The sequence below is a fragment of the Nanorana parkeri genome, unplaced genomic scaffold, assembly GCF_000935625.1.
Source record: "Nanorana parkeri isolate BGI_ZX_2015 unplaced genomic scaffold, ASM93562v1 scaffold811, whole genome shotgun sequence".
Taxonomy (NCBI): domain Eukaryota; kingdom Metazoa; phylum Chordata; class Amphibia; order Anura; family Dicroglossidae; genus Nanorana; species Nanorana parkeri.
In genome coordinates, this window is record NW_017307079.1 from 434,048 (window position 1) to 450,038 (window position 15,991).

General features: G+C 41.6%; 1 protein-coding gene across 1 annotated transcript in view; it reads right to left on the bottom strand.

The window, feature by feature from the left end:
* Nucleotides 1-15,991, bottom strand: part of BRDT (bromodomain testis associated) — a 69,728-nt gene that overhangs the window by 6,428 nt on the left and 47,309 nt on the right. The window contains exons 19-25 of the mRNA XM_018565078.1: nt 15,721-15,804; nt 13,951-14,150; nt 12,479-12,637; nt 11,551-11,568; nt 11,108-11,121; nt 10,733-10,919; nt 8,855-8,948 (exon numbers count right to left, since the gene is read on the bottom strand). Coding sequence (XP_018420580.1) covers nt 8,880-8,948; nt 10,733-10,919; nt 11,108-11,121; nt 11,551-11,568; nt 12,479-12,637; nt 13,951-14,150; nt 15,721-15,804 — 731 coding nt within the window. The 3' untranslated portion in view covers nt 8,855-8,879. The remainder of the gene's footprint in view (nt 1-8,854; nt 8,949-10,732; nt 10,920-11,107; nt 11,122-11,550; nt 11,569-12,478; nt 12,638-13,950; nt 14,151-15,720; nt 15,805-15,991) is intronic.

The window sequence follows — 15,991 nt, forward strand, 5'->3', positions numbered from 1 at the left end:
CTTTAAGAAAAAAATAGACAATTTGATTAATTATATTATAATATATGTATTATATATACATGGACACTGCTGAAGTTATGGGGTTTTGCTGTTTTGTTTTTTTTGTGATTTTAGGGGGGTTAGTAGATAGTTAGCCAAACTGTCCCCTAGAGTTTTGAATGTGCGTAAGCTCACAAGACTGATTACTTCTGAAAGCTACTTTTGAGCATGCTCCAGTAATCAGAAAGATTGGCATTCTGAGTTATGAGTTGTTTAGCCCAGCAATGTGAGCTGGAGAGGTGGCAAATATTTGGCACCAACCTTTCTACATAGTTCTTTCCTTTGGGCTTCTGCCCAGATGGATTTTGTGCTGATGGCTCTCTCCCTGAGGGCTCTGGAGCTATTGAGGATCTGAAAGCTACCTCAAAGAGGCACTTGCAGCTTTCCCCTTATTAGGAGAAGTGGTAAGTGTCTATCAGAAGGATCCTGTCCTACAAAGTAATTATTACTGCTAAGCAGCAGCTGAAGGAAATTATGAATACTATGAATGAACACAATTCTGTGAGTACTTCTGAAAGGAACAGAATCCAAGCCAAGCGTGTTTGATTCTTCTCACCCTCCATTTCATATTTGTCAGGTTCTACTGAATAAGTTCTGTTAATACATTAAACTGTTCTAACATAACTAGCACCCAACCAGCCCTGGCGTAGACCCTGCTTGGGAACGTCTGTAAAGTAAGTATATTGAGGCATCCCAAATGTACACGATTAGGCCATCTGAAGGTCATTTTTTCAGACCGCAGGGGAAAATGGTGTTACAAGTAGCACTTTTCATGATATAGCTGTATGCATCAGGACAAAAACACAGCCAGCTATAGAAAAACGTGGGACAAAACAATTTGGGTACAAAAGAGGGATTTTTATTTAGAAAATATCATAAGACAATTGTGAGCTTAAAAAAACCTCAGCAAGTGGGACAGCAACATTTTCACAAGATCAGCTCAAAAATATCTTCAGTGTATTTACCAATTAGCTAATAACACCATCTAGTGGCTCTTTATGTTGCTGAAACTAAGAATTTCTTTATGCTTTTAAAATCCAGCTAGCTCTAGCCGAGTCTTCTTTTTCCAGCTTTGGATACAGCAGGTAAGGAGAGAACCTCTGTCAGGGTTTCTTGTTCTCCTCTGATAACTGTTCACCTCATTTCATGTTCCTGGAATTTCAGAGACCATATGCGAGAGGATATCTTCCCAGGAAAACAGCAAAAAGTTTCCCAGCACACTCACCAGCCAGCATGAAAAAAACTCTGCATCATCGCTAAGGTTAAAAACCTTCTGCAGAAAATGTGAAAGCCGCACAGCCGCGTCAAGGCATCTCTAAATAGTGCGACCCTAACTCTAAACTATGAGAGTCTCCATCTTGGAGCACATATGGCAAAAGATCAAATTGGGTGCAGGTTTGTCAGGAGGAAGCCCAACCTCCCTTAAAGGCACAGGGATGCACAAAGGATCCCGCACATCACAACGGCAGCTGAGACCCCCCATGCATCACTGCACCAAATCAGTCAAGCAAAACAAATGGCAAACGCACTCATCAAAGTGTTACCAGCTTTACAGCAAGGTGCACATGGAAGGGCCTTATACAGTAAAACAGCATGCAAAAAAACCAGTCTCACCGCTAAAAATGTGAAAGCCGCACAGCCGCGTCAAGGCACCTTTTTTTTTGCATGCTGGCTGGTGAGTGCAGGGAAAACTTTTTGCTGTTTTACTGTATATGTGCACCTTGCTGTAAAGCTGGTAACAAGTTGATGAGTGCGTTTGCTATTTGTTTTGTTTTGCTTGACTGATCTTCCCAGTAAAGGCACAAACTGCGATATCTATTCTCTATTCTCTTGAAAACAACATTTTTTGGCTTAAATTAAGAGTTTACAGAAGCAACAACCTGACTATTTAAGCTTTAAATAACAACTTTCAGTAATTTTACAAGACTGCAGGAATATATTTCTCACATAATATGCATCAACGGTGTATTTAAAAAACTATACCTTTTATCCTTATTAAATATCCTTAAGTTATGGGACGGTGTCTAGGCCTGAATGGATCATCTAGGTAAAATTAGGTCACCTGTCTGTTGTAAGCAGGAGGGAGTATTTCTACAACAAGCTGCAGCCAACAGGTCACAGGACACACCTCATTGGAGGTAAGTTGTGTCCCTGAGTTGGTCTAACAAACAAATATTAAATTTCAGCTTTAATTCTTTTAGCAAAGCCCCAGGCTGTGCGCTATATCTCTAGTACATTTGGGCCTAGCCTTGCTATTTACAATTGTCCTGCTACAGTTACAGTACAAATCAAGACAAGATGGTAAAGAGGGCCCTGCCCATGAGAGCGTCTTGTGTAAGGATGTTCAGATACCAAGTACGTACTTGGTACAAGTACAGATGTTTTTCCAGCTCCAAGACTAGACTAGAGAAAAACTCTAAAAGTTAGGAGGCAGCTGTCATTTTTAAGGGGTATTGGCTACGGGGATCCTGAGATATTAGGGATGTACGATACCATTTTTTCCAGACCAAGTACAAGTATTTGTCTCAGTGCTTACAGATACGAGTACTGATACATTTTTGTTTATTGTCATGCAAAATTTTTTCTAAAACAATACAGACTAATGATTTCAGGACAGTAGTGGAGCGCCAGGGCCCTGTCCCAGCTGCAACTTCTGCGACCCTGGTAGTTCTTGTGAAAATGCCAAGTATCGGCACATCCCTAGTCCAATCTTATTAACCAGTGAGGGAGCCGTCCCTAAAAAAAATCAAATTCTCATGAGATTAAAACAGATCTTAAAACCTTGAAAAATCTACTTTATGAAGCTTGGAAAAATATGTTGCCCTTCTCTTGCGGAAGAAACCCAAAAAAATCTACTTGGATGTAAAGCTGATGTAACACCTCTGTAGGAATAGAAGCTGCCACAACTTTACCTATTGGTGTGCTGTAGAAATTGAGAAGTATTGTTGTACAATGCTTTTTTTTTTTTTAAATGTGAAGTTGTTGTAAAATTTAAAGACTGCTCTTTAATGTAATCACTTTATATTGGTCAAAAGGATTTTTTCTGCAGAATTTGTAATAAAACTACCTAAAAAAACCCTTTTGTCAAACTGAAATTAATAAGATTGTGGTGCTGCTGCTTTATCTAAGCCAAGCTAACTGTAAAATAAAAAAATTAATTCCAGAGCAAAGATGTACTGTCATTGTACGCTGTCACTGAGACTGTCCGTAAAAATTGTGCTATTCCAATACACCACATTCAGCTTTAAGTACAGTTGCCACCTTTTGTTCTGACAAAACAAGGAAGAGGGAACAAAGCAGGGATGGGGCTAATGGAAGTGGTTTGCCCATTCATCTTATGACAGTTCCTTCATTTCTTAGTTGAGTGGAAATGCAGAGGATTCCTCCTTAAGCAGATGAAATTGCGCAAAGCTTGTCCCACACAAATGGTTCCTCAGCGATATAGTATGTACAGTATTTGGAAAGGCAATATAGAGGATATTGTATATATCGTGTCCCACCTTAACTGTAAAGATTTGGGTTCAATATTTATGTACAAGTATGACCCAGTGTAAATTGTTTTTTTTTTTAGACCTAACACAGATGGGTACACCTGCTAAACAAAATACAAAGACGACATTCTTTAAGCCCTTGCTGTCTGGAGCAATTTCTTACTCTTCGCGCACACGATAAAATCGGAACTTTTGGCTAAAAAACAGCTTCAGCCCCCCCCCCCAAATAATTATATTTTCTGAAAACAGAGTCACTGCAGAATTAAAAAAAAATGCTAGTTGCACAGTATTTGCGCAAATATTCACCAAACCAGTATTTTTAGGACAAATACACTAAAATGAAATTTAGTGCACAGAAACAGAATATAATACCCATTTTTTGGGGTACAAAATAAAAGATGGGGTCACTTCAGTTACAAAGACACCAAACATGTCAAGCCTTTTAATTATGTGCACCTGTGAAACAGCAAAAACTACAATACCCAAAATGTCCCATAGGCGACGCTTTAAAAGCTTTTCCTGCTCATCAGTTTAATGTTAACAGTGATTGATGGCCCTACGCGCGTTACGTCCAGCATAACTTCATCAGGGGGTCTGGACGTCACGCGTGTAGGGCTGAGCTTCTGAAGTCACTACAGCTGAATTTGCTGGGATCAGTGTCATTGCATCTCCTCGCTTATACTACTACTACTACTACTACTAATAATAATAATAATGTGTTCTGCATTGGATCCAGTAACCCAATGTGTTATGCATTGGATCCAGTATTCCAATGTGTCCTTAATTGGATCCAAATAGCCAGTGTGTTTTGCATTGGATCCAGTAAGCCAATGTGTCCTGTATTGGATCCAGTAATCCAATGTGTTCTGAATTGGATCCCATAATATTCCAATGTGTTCTGAATTGGATCCAATAATATTCCAATGTGTTCTGAATCGGATCCAATAATATTCAAATGTGTTCTGAATTGGATCCAATAATATTCCAGTGTGTTCTGAATTGGATCCAATATTCCAGTGTGTTCTATATTGGATTATTTACCAATATAACATCAAACCTGGTACTGGTTGCACTGGTGAACAGATTCTGAGAATGTATATACCAGAATGTGTGGGGTTTTTTCAAAAATATTTCATTAAAGTTTTATCATTTTACACAAACGTCATCACTTCAAAACAAAACATCATATATGTGATATGATGCAGGTCATTCTTTTACATCTCACGTATTGCATGAAAGATCCCTTTATTCGCAACATCTCTGATATTGTACAAGAGTACCGTAAATCACTATTATTCAAGTTTCCATAAATCGCTCCCCCTGAGGAACGTTAAATCCAAATCTACCCGCATGACCCCCAAGGCATTCGACAGCTCGTTTTTCAGGTACCATTTAGTATAGCAGAATGGTTTGACGATTTGTTGAATCTCCGGTACTGAGAAGGATTTGCTAAGGAAATGCCTCCATCTGGATAAGAAATGAGTAGTACGAGTATCTTTGTGTCCAGTCGCTCTACACAAAAGAGACGTTGCAACTCTTTGGTAACATCTTGGATTGTTGGTGCCGTTGAGTTCCATTGTCTCATTATGCATCTTCTCGCGGTAAGGAGACTTGTGTTTTTAATGTAGACATAAAAAATGCAAATGACTAAATAAGCGGATGCTAGACTTTTGGAGTTTTGGATTGGACCCAGTGATCCAATGTGTTCTGCATTGGACCCAGTAATCCAATGTGTTCTGCATTGGACCCAGTAATCCAATGTGTTCTGCATTGGACCCAGTAATCCAATGTGTTCTGCATTGGACCCAGTAATCCAATGTGTTCTGCATTGGACCCAGTAATCCAATGTGTTCTGCATTGGACCCAGTAATCCAATGTGTTCTGCATTGGACCCAGTAATCCAATGTGTTCTGCATTGGACCCAGTAATCCAATGTGTTCTGCATTGGACCCAGTAATCCAATGTGTTCTGCATTGGACCCAGTAATCCAATGTGTTCTGCATTGGACCCAGTAATCCAATGTGTTCTGCATTGGACCCAGTAATCCAATGTGTTCTGCATTGGACCCAGTAATCCAATGTGTTCTGCATTGGACCCAGTAATCCAATGTGTTCTGCATTGGACCCAGTAATCCAATGTGTTCTGCATTGGACCCAGTAATCCAATGTGTTCTGCATTGGACCCAGTAATCCAATGTGTTCTGCATTGGACCCAGTAATCCAATGTGTTCTGCATTGGACCCAGTAATCCAATGTGTTCTGCATTGGACCCAGTAATCCAATGTGTTCTGCATTGGACCCAGTAATCCAATGTGTTCTGCATTGGACCCAGTAATCCAATGTGTTCTGCATTGGACCCAGTAATCCAATGTGTTCTGCATTGGACCCAGTAATCCAATGTGTTCTGCATTGGACCCAGTAATCCAATGTGTTCTGCATTGGACCCAGTAATCCAATGTGTTCTGCATTGGACCCAGTAATCCAATGTGTTCTGCATTGGACCCAGTAATCCAATGTGTTCTGCATTGGACCCAGTAATCCAATGTGTTCTGCATTGGACCCAGTAATCCAATGTGTTCTGCATTGGACCCAGTAATCCAATGTGTTCTGCATTGGACCCAGTAATCCAATGTGTTCTGCATTGGACCCAGTAATCCAATGTGTTCTGCATTGGACCCAGTAATCCAATGTGTTCTGCATTGGACCCAGTAATCCAATGTGTTCTGCATTGGACCCAGTAATCCAATGTGTTCTGCATTGGACCCAGTAATCCAATGTGTTCTGCATTGGACCCAGTAATCCAATGTGTTCTGCATTGGACCCAGTAATCCAATGTGTTCTGCATTGGACCCAGTAATCCAATGTGTTCTGCATTGGACCCAGTAATCCAATGTGTTCTGCATTGGACCCAGTAAATGCTAGATCCATGGTGTTCTGCATTGGACCCAGTAATCCAATGTGTTCTGCATTGGACCCAGTAATCCAATGTGTTCTGCATTGGACCCAGTAATCCAATGTGTTCTGCATTGGATCCAGTAATCCAATGTGTTCTGCATTGAATCCAATGTGTTCTGCATTGGTTCCAATAATCCAATGTGTTCTGAATTGGATCCAATTATCCAATGTGTTCTGAATTGGATCCAATAATCCAATGTGTTCTGCATTGGATCCAATAATCCAATGTGTTCTGCATCGGATCCAATAATCCAATGTGTTCTGCTTCGGATCCAATAATCCAATGTGTTCTGCTTCGGATCCAATAATCCAATGTGTTCTGCATTGAATACAATAATCTAAGATGTTCTGAATTGGATCCAGTAATTCAATGTGTTCTATACTGGATTATTTACCAATATAAACATCAGCAAACCTGGCACTGGTGCACTGCTGAACAGATTCTGAGAAATGTTTGAAGCCAATGGAACAGTATACAAAGTGTTTGTGATTATCTTGTTTCCAGAGTAAAGAATTATACCTGCTGACTTTTAGAATGATCTACTTTGAATTGTCAACAATGTACTTTTTGAAGAAACAAATATAAAAGGTCTAGGCACATACACTGAGTGGCCAGATTATTATGACCAACGCATCAGTACTTCGTTGGGCCACGAGATGACTTCGTTGGGCCTCCTTGTGACTCCACGAGATGTTGAAAGGTGATGCGAGGAATCTGACACTGAACTGTTGCCCTTCTGTTGTCTTGTACCAGTCTTGCCACTCTCCGTTCTGCCCTAACATTGACTAGTCGCTGACGGCCACAATTCGCACGTTCAGACCCAGATTTTCGGCTGACAGTCCAGTCTTAAACACTGTAACAACAGCTGCTCTTGAACATTTAACGAATTCTGCTGTTTTGCTGATACTCGCTCCATGGCTTGAGCGCCAACAATCATCCCACGTTCAAAGGCTGTTAAATCGCGTTGTTTACCCATTACTTCAGAAAAAAATCACGTTTACCGTCGTGGTAAACAACCTGCTTCCCTATTTATAATGGTCTGGCCCGCTAGCAACTTCAGCACGAAATTATAGCTAATTATAGCTAATTTGTCTACAAATGTCAGGTGGTCATAATAAACTGGCCACTCAGTGTATATGTAAAATAGTAAATGTGACATTCACTAAACATTCTCTGCAGGTGAATCTAACTGCTGAATGCGATGTACAGTGTATGATTCACCACCAGTGAATGTTCGGTGACTGTCAAATCCACTGCATTATAAATATGTCTCAGAGTACGTCTATAACAACCTACTCACTACTGAATGTTCAGAGCTATGCTTCCACATGCTAGTAGCTGGTGTTTCTGAATTTCAGTGCACATGCCAAGAAGCCTACAGGAAGACCCCATATTCTATAGTTGGTCGTACACTATTGTAAATGCTCAATTCCTGCTTAGCATGGATGGGGGAATCCCTGCCAAGATACTTAGTCTGGCAGCCAGTGACCTCAACTGTCAGAATACCCAAAAAGCCATACATTTTCAGACCAGCTGCCTCGCAAAAGGGTCCCGAGGGGGCTACACACTGCTTGAAGCCAAGCCAGCAGGACTCAACTGAAATTCAAGCAACTTATGGTCAGCTTACGGCTATGGGCCAAAACATGGGTAGTATTGCTGAAATGATGGCTCACAGAATAGTGTACTCGAGCTTTGGGAAAGCCAGAGTGTTGGGGGTGGGGTGATCTGGGTTCAGACTTTTGTTTTTGTTATATATATTAATGTGCAGAGGAGAGTATGGGGTATCCTTATGGCCAAAAAGGTGCACTTACTCATAAACTAAGTGGATTGAAATGTAGAGCAAACAAAAAACATTTCTATTTTGAAGAAAAAACATCTTTTATTACAGCAATCTCTGTGCAAACTATAGTATGTCAAAATAAAGGCCTCCATAACAGAAAATCAGGATAGCCTTTCAATTACAAAAATGACAAAACCAGCATAAATAATAGAAACATATATTTATCAAATACAAATTTAACATCTTAAAGTTGTTTTTTTTAAAGACATACTATTTTGCTTTTTTTTAATGGCTTCTAAGACCTACGAAATTTGACATTGAGCATTGAGCAAGGAACAAGGCTTAGAGAAACAACGGACATGAATCATTCGGATCATGCAATTGCACAATACAAAATAAGATTGTAAGTGATCATCAGGTTTTGTACATGCAATCTTCCTGCTTTGCAATTAGTGCTAATATAAGCGATTTTGCATTTCAAGGCAGAATTGAGTTTGAATGACAGCAAGAACTGAGACTGTCATTAAATTATAAGTGCAACTGGATTTGTCAATGAAGACTCCCTGGTAAACTCTCAGAAGAAAATTACCATTACAAAAGTATGGTTTTAATTATTAGCATAGATGTTCTTCAAAATCTGCCATAACATTGCTCTGAAAAAACATGTCAATGGTTCCATCCATCTGGAAAGAAAAAGAAAACAAACAGTGTGAATATATGTGTACAGTGGAAATCATCTTTTTTCTTGGAGTGGTGTTCCCTTAAGGGAAATTCATCACCTATAAAATGGGCCTTGAGCATGCAGCAACTATTTAACTATACATATACAATAACATACTTGCATCAAGCCTGTCAGTGACCAGATGCCACAGTGTAACTTACAACTGCTTGTAGGTACACAACAGTAATGAGAGCTCCAGCTCTGTGTAGCTACTATGCTGCTTTCTTTACTTTTAAAATTCATGCTGCTACTGCAATGACATGTCTTACATGAGACAGATTCACTCTCCAGGCCAACCCAAAAACTACATGCTGTTAGAGGTTCGTTCAAATGTGTTCAAAATTGGTATCAGAACATTTGATCTTGGCATTATCAAATCAACTAATTTCTAAAGCCCTTAAGATTTCCTCCAGCCCTGTGACTTGAATGGAATCCCAGGTGTATTAAAACAGGTTTCCTTTATGCCTAGCATATCCACATTACAATATGTACAATTTCTCGCCCAAAAAATAACATTCACGGTTAGAATTTCATTTGTTCAGATAAGAAATGAGAAAAAATTTCCATTCTGTTTCTTAAATGTTTTTTCACTAGTGTGAAACATTAAATAAACATTCTAAAACAATACTTTTCTAACTAGTTTTCTAGTAGTTTAAGGCCAGTTTTATTGATTTCAGCTGGCTTTCTATGGACTCTGGAGCAACACTGACTTCAAGAAAGGCAAGTATTCCAGGCCTTCTCTACAATTCCTTATGGCAGTAGAGACCGTTACACAACTCTTGAGTTGTGCAGCTTACCTCAGGGCAGGACTCCAGCCCCTGCCAACAGAGACACCATTGACTGTGTGTGGTATAGGGGAGGGGCCTAAATACAGTCCAAATGAGCAGGTGAAACCCTGATTGGCCTACCGAGCAGACGGCACCGCCTACTCACCATGATAACCAATGAATGGACAGGCTCCTCTCCTCCTTAGGGCACAGACACCTATAAGGAAGGAGGGGAGGAGCCTGCCCATCAACTGGTTATCATGGCAAGTGGGCAGGACTGTCTCCCTTCCCTAAAGTCAGCTTGTGCTGGGTTTATGCCCCCTTGCTGACTTGAAGGGGCCCGGACCCAGTACGTGAGGGCTGCCTGTACCCCTCTATCAGCAGCCCTGGACACTTTATAAGTTACACTTTTCCTAGCTGTTGCTGAGGACTACAGAATCCCTCTCTTCTATGTTATGAAGAAGACAAGAGGAGAAAGGAGTTTAAAGTCCAAATTAGGAGAGCAGCCCAGGATGATAATGCTGCTCCTCCACAGATATAGTACGGTGAGTGAGCATTGTAACTGGGACAGGAAGAGTTTTACTGGAAGGCTCATCAAGTAAAAACTACACCCTGTCTCATTTCCTCTCCTACTATAGTAAAAAGAGCCGTTTAGTGAACCATGAGCCATTTAATAGATCCGGATCTCTTCAGTGAGCGATCCGTTGAGGAGCGCTCATGCAGATGAACCGTTTTGCCCATCTCTACTTCATGCATCTTCCTGCAAGTGATCTATGGTGTGGGCAGGGTATTTTCTATTATTCTCTATTAAAGAAGCAACACTGAACAGAGATGAGCCTCTACTGCCAGACAGACAGTAATGAGAAGATATAATCTTACTGGTTAAAGTGTATGAACGAAGAATTGATAATATTTTGACTAGGTAAATGCAGGGGCATACCACCAGAGAACTAATGTAAAATATCTGTCTATAACTTACCGTCTCTTTGCGACGTCTTTCCTGCTCTCTCTTCCTTGCAAGGTCTCGTTCCTCCTTAACATGCTCATTGAGGATAATCTCAACTGGTTGTGCCTCTTTAACTATCTCTTGTATAACTAAGCATTGCACATCAAGAGTCTTGGTTTCTGGTGTTGTAATGACAATTTTCTCTGTAGCCTTCTCTTCTCTGTAAAAAAACAAAAACTGGTTTTACCCACTATTCATTTAATGTCTCTAAAACTGTAGGGGAACACAACTGATGGGCAATTTCAATTCTCTAGAGCAGTGGTGGTCAAATTTCAGGATATAGAGCCAAGGGGTCATAATCAGTGAATGTAATGCTACAAAAAGCTGTCAGAGACAGACATTCAATACGAGATGGTTAGAGTCTACAGAAATACAAAAATAAATGATTGGAGACTTAAGGTAAGCAAAGACATTGTCAGAGACTCCAGACCTGCTACAAAAGATGTAGTGCTTCATGGGACTGCCTCATGGGATTTGTAATTTCCCTTTACAAATCAGTGATTCCACATTTGTGCTCCCTACAGCCTCCTTAAAAATATTAGAATTTTTCTCTCCTATCCCATGAGGCATTGCAAGACTGACAGCCACAGACATGACTCCAAGATTTAGATGCATCATGGGATATGTAGTTTAACCACAACTGAGAGACCACAGCTTGTCTACCCCTGGACTATGATCTGCAAGAGTCCCCAAAGGCCATAAAAAGTGCCAAAGGGCTGCAGGGTGGGCACCAGGGCTATACAGCCTAGAAGAAAGAACTCTGGTATAGAAATTGTCTGTCTCCCTCAAACAGCTTTACTTTCATCTAACTTAACTTCCAATCCTGAGGAAATCTTGGGTTACATCTGCCATTCAACACTTTATAAACAGATTTCTAAATATTTGGGTACTGAACATGTCAGCATTATCGTCTTTGTAATAGAATATGCATCTAGTGACTATTCAGAGAAAATAAACTATGGGCAACTTATTATAGGCTCATGTATGATCAGTTGTCTGCATACCCATAAGACTTATAAGGAATCAAATACTCTAGTTCAGGAATTGGAATTGATTTCAATTTAACTGTACACTCAGGCATGTGAGGCACTAATAACCAGGCTGGAGGGACACTATATCAAACCATGTGATAAACTGTGATCAAGATCAAATGCTAAAAAGGCACAACTTGGTACGTATCTCTCCTTGTGAAACATGGGCTCTCTGTTCTCAGGAGCAAAATAGTTGTGATGAACAGCAGATGTATACATGTTAAGTATTGTATATTGGATGGCTTTAGTCAGTTGACTGCAGGAGAGCCTTCTGAAATGATGAGGGCCAGTTTACTACAAGAACATGCTTTTACTAACATATAATATTTAATGTCTTGTTAGAAAACCAGGGTTTATTCCACTATATTGAGGTTATTGATTGTTTTGGTATTTTGGCAAAACTCAGGCCTTCAATCATGCAATTTATCGTACAGTTACAGTTTGTACTAAACTGTCGATAAACAGTAGAGTATGCATGTTAATACGAGAAAAATATAAACAGGGCAATGTAAAAAAAATAAAATGAATACCATCATTAGAAGTATTAATGCATAAATCAAAATATAGTATTTTTAACTAATAATGATATGGAGACAGGTCTAAGAAGCATGGAGACTTCTACAGAAAAAAACAAGCTTCAACACAACTAAAGCAAAACTTGAAATGTTCCCTCTAAAACATAGAATACTTGCATTTTCTGAGCTTTGAGTGCTTTCTCCTTCTCTTCTTTGGCTATTGCAGCCTTCCTAAATTGCTGGAAGCTGTCACTTGATGATTTGATGGTCACAGGAATAGTGCTCAGTGCTTTGGAGTAACTGGCCCAACTGGAGTTAGCAACCTTACAGGTCTAGAGAAAAATGATTTATAAATATTAATAAGTAGGTGTTATTTCAGGGTTTACTTTACATATAAACATATACATAGTGCTCCCTATCCAATATACATTATATGCTCCACTGCTTCCCTCAGATGTGTGGTCTACTTGCAGGCTTTCAAGTAGACAGCTCCTCTATCACAGCCCATGGAATAACTTGGCATAAGCCTTCTAAGCCAGAGCAGGACATGACCACTTAAGATGAACACCAGCTCATCTGTAGTGAGAAGCGGGACACACATATGGGATAGGGACACAGAAGAGGGCAGTCAGCCCCAACTTGTTTTATAGGTAGGTACAAGGCATGGATTGCTTTATTTTCTTTATTAGCCTTTATTTACAAGACGATTGTAGTTGCAGAAACAATTTACCAGACCATTTGCTATAATCAGGACAGGCAGTTCTTCTTTCAACCACTTTAATCATAGAGCATTATGTTAATTTAGCTCCTCGTTTCTCAACCTTTTTTAGTCAAGCCATCCTTTAAAAGTATGCAAAATCTCAAGGCACCTCAGTCTAAAATATCAAAGGGGGGCCAACACAAAAAGTGGGTTTCCCCTTCACATCGAACTGCCCCATTCACAATCAAGATTCCCCCCCACATCAGAGTGACCTTTTGCATCAGTAGCCCCCACTTTCATATCAGTTTTTCCTCTCTTTCACATCAGAGTTCCTCTTTTACATAAGCAACCCCTTCACATCACAATCCCACTTCCAGAACATTTTGAGGCACCCCTGAGGAGGCTAGGGGGCACACTAGTGTGCCTTGGCACTCTGGTTGAGGGAGGCTGGTTCAGCCATATTTCACTATTGAAACTTTGGTGGTACGTAAAAATACGTCCAGGATCTAGAGTGGACAGGAAAATGGAGAACCATGGGTCCCATACGGTATGGAATCTCCAACTCGTGTCCAACAGTATGCTGGAGAGATGTTCGTTGACAAAGAATCCTTGTATACATTGTTGGAATTCAGGATATGGAATTGCCTGTTTTTCCCATGAGTGAGCTATAGTCTGTTTAGCTGCTAAAAATATGAAATTGGCCAATTGCCATTGGGGCCGTTTTGAGTTGTGGGATTTTCACATGAAGTAAGGCCTGCCAGGGGTCTTTTGGTATTGAGATATTGAAGATTGAGTAAAGGTGTCTGAAGAATTTTAGAACAAAATCTGGCTACAAATGGGCACGTCCACCAGATGTGCATAACATCGCCTAGGGCTTGACATCCCCTGAAGCAGGTGTTGGAGCTGGACGGGTGGAGGTGACAGAGGCGAGAGGGCACGAGGTACCACTGGAGAGCACCTTATAGGCCGCCTCCTGGGTGGTGATGTTTCGGGAGCACCTGGAGATCGCATCCCAAATTGACCCCCACTCCTCAGGGGGCCTCGCATGGTGGAGATCCTGCTGCCAATTTGTGACATACCGGTGAGTGGCGGTGGAGGAGAGGGTGTTGAGCTGGAAGTATAGGAGGGAGAGGAGGTTCGAGGAGCTGGGAGCACGGAGGCATATACGTTTGAAGGATGAAAGGGTTAGGGGAGCAGAGGGATTATGAAGTAGGGATTGAATCCAATGCCCGATTTGGATGTATCGGAATATTTCCCGAGAGGGCGGTTGAGCTTTGGTCACTATGGCATCCCATTGGAGCAATCTAGAGTCCTGTAGAAAACTGAAAAGAGTGGTGAAGCCATGTGTGTGCCACCAAGTAAAGGCCGATGGACTGTCCATTGCCGGGGGGAACATATGGTTCCCTAGGAAAGTAGTTAGGGGTAGGTGTGGGGATATGAAGGGGACTGCATACTTAGTGGAATGCCATATCTGTAGGGTATGGGTAAGGATCGGGCTAAGGGACGATGGGCAGGGGGGGGCGCCAGGAAATGGAGGGGAGGGAGCATGGATGTACGTAGGGGATCTCTAGCAAGGTCCAGAGGGGTGGGTCAACCAGGATGTGGGTCAACCAGGATGTGGAGGGTGGCAATGGGCGCAATCTGCGCGGCCTGATAATACTTCTTAAGGTCAGGGACCCCTAACCCCCCCTGGCGGCGATGGCAGTACATCGTTTTCCGGGCTACCCTGGGGCGTTTATCATGCCATATAAAGGACATAATGTGGTTTTGCATTGATCTGAGGGCAAAATTGGGGATTGCTACCGGTATGGTGCAGAATAAATATAGTAGTTTTGGGAGTAGGGTCATTTTGACCGCATGTATGCGGCCCAGCCAAGAGATGGGTAAGCTATTCCAGGAAGTTAAGAGGTTTTTAAGGGAGCGGAAAAGGGGTATGTAATTCACCGCGTACAACGAATCATAGGACGGGGACAAAGTATGCCTAGGTACGCAAGAGAAAGCTGGGCCCATGCAAAGGTAAAGTTTTTCTTAAGGAGATCTACATCTGGAGAAGGAAGTGAGACGTTTAGGGCCAGGGATTTAGATTGGTTAACTACCAGGCTAGACAGATTCCCAAAGGCCTCCAAGGTGCTAAAAAGAGATGGTAGGGATATCAAGTGGTGGGTCAGGGAAAGAAGAATATCGTCGGCAAACAAACTAATTTTAGAGGACGTCCACTCCTCTGATGGAGGGGTTTTTGCAGATCAGCATGGCCAGGGGCTCAATAGCCAGGATGAACAAAATGGGGGAGAGGGGGCATCCCTGCCTCGTGCCCCGGGAGATTGAGAAGGTGTCTGAGAAATGTCCCACATACATGACTTTAGCGGAGGGGTTCCGATATAAAGTCGTGAGCCACGTGCGGAAGGAGGGCCCAAAGCCCCATTTTGCCAGGGCATAATGTAGATAGTCCCCAGGATAGTGTGTCAAATGCTTTGTGAATATCTAAGGATAAAAAAAACCCTGGGATGGATCTCTGTTTCATGAGATATATTAAATGCACCACCTTCCGCACATTGTCCCCGGCCTGTCGGAGGGGCGTGAACCCCACCTGGTCCCTGTGAATCAAAGAGCACAAGGTTTTGTTCACCCTGTTCGCCAGGATCTTCCCCAACAGCTTAACATCTGTATTCAATAATGATGTGGGACGATAATTGGCCATATCTAAGTCGTCCTTACCCGGTTTGGGTAGCATGGAGATATTGGCGGAGAGGGAGGATGGATGTAGGGGGGAACCAGATTTCTTGACATTGAAAAGACGAGCTAGGTGGTGGGCCAGGATAGCTTTAAATTTTTTATAGCAAAGTTTAAACAAACCGTTCGGGCCCGGAGACTTTGCAGGTTTGAGATTGGTAATTGAAGCCAAGACTTCAGCTTCGGAGATATCCGAGTCCAAGGCGTCTCAGCATGAGGAGGGGAAAGAAGGGAAGTGGAGGTTGTTAAAGAGCCA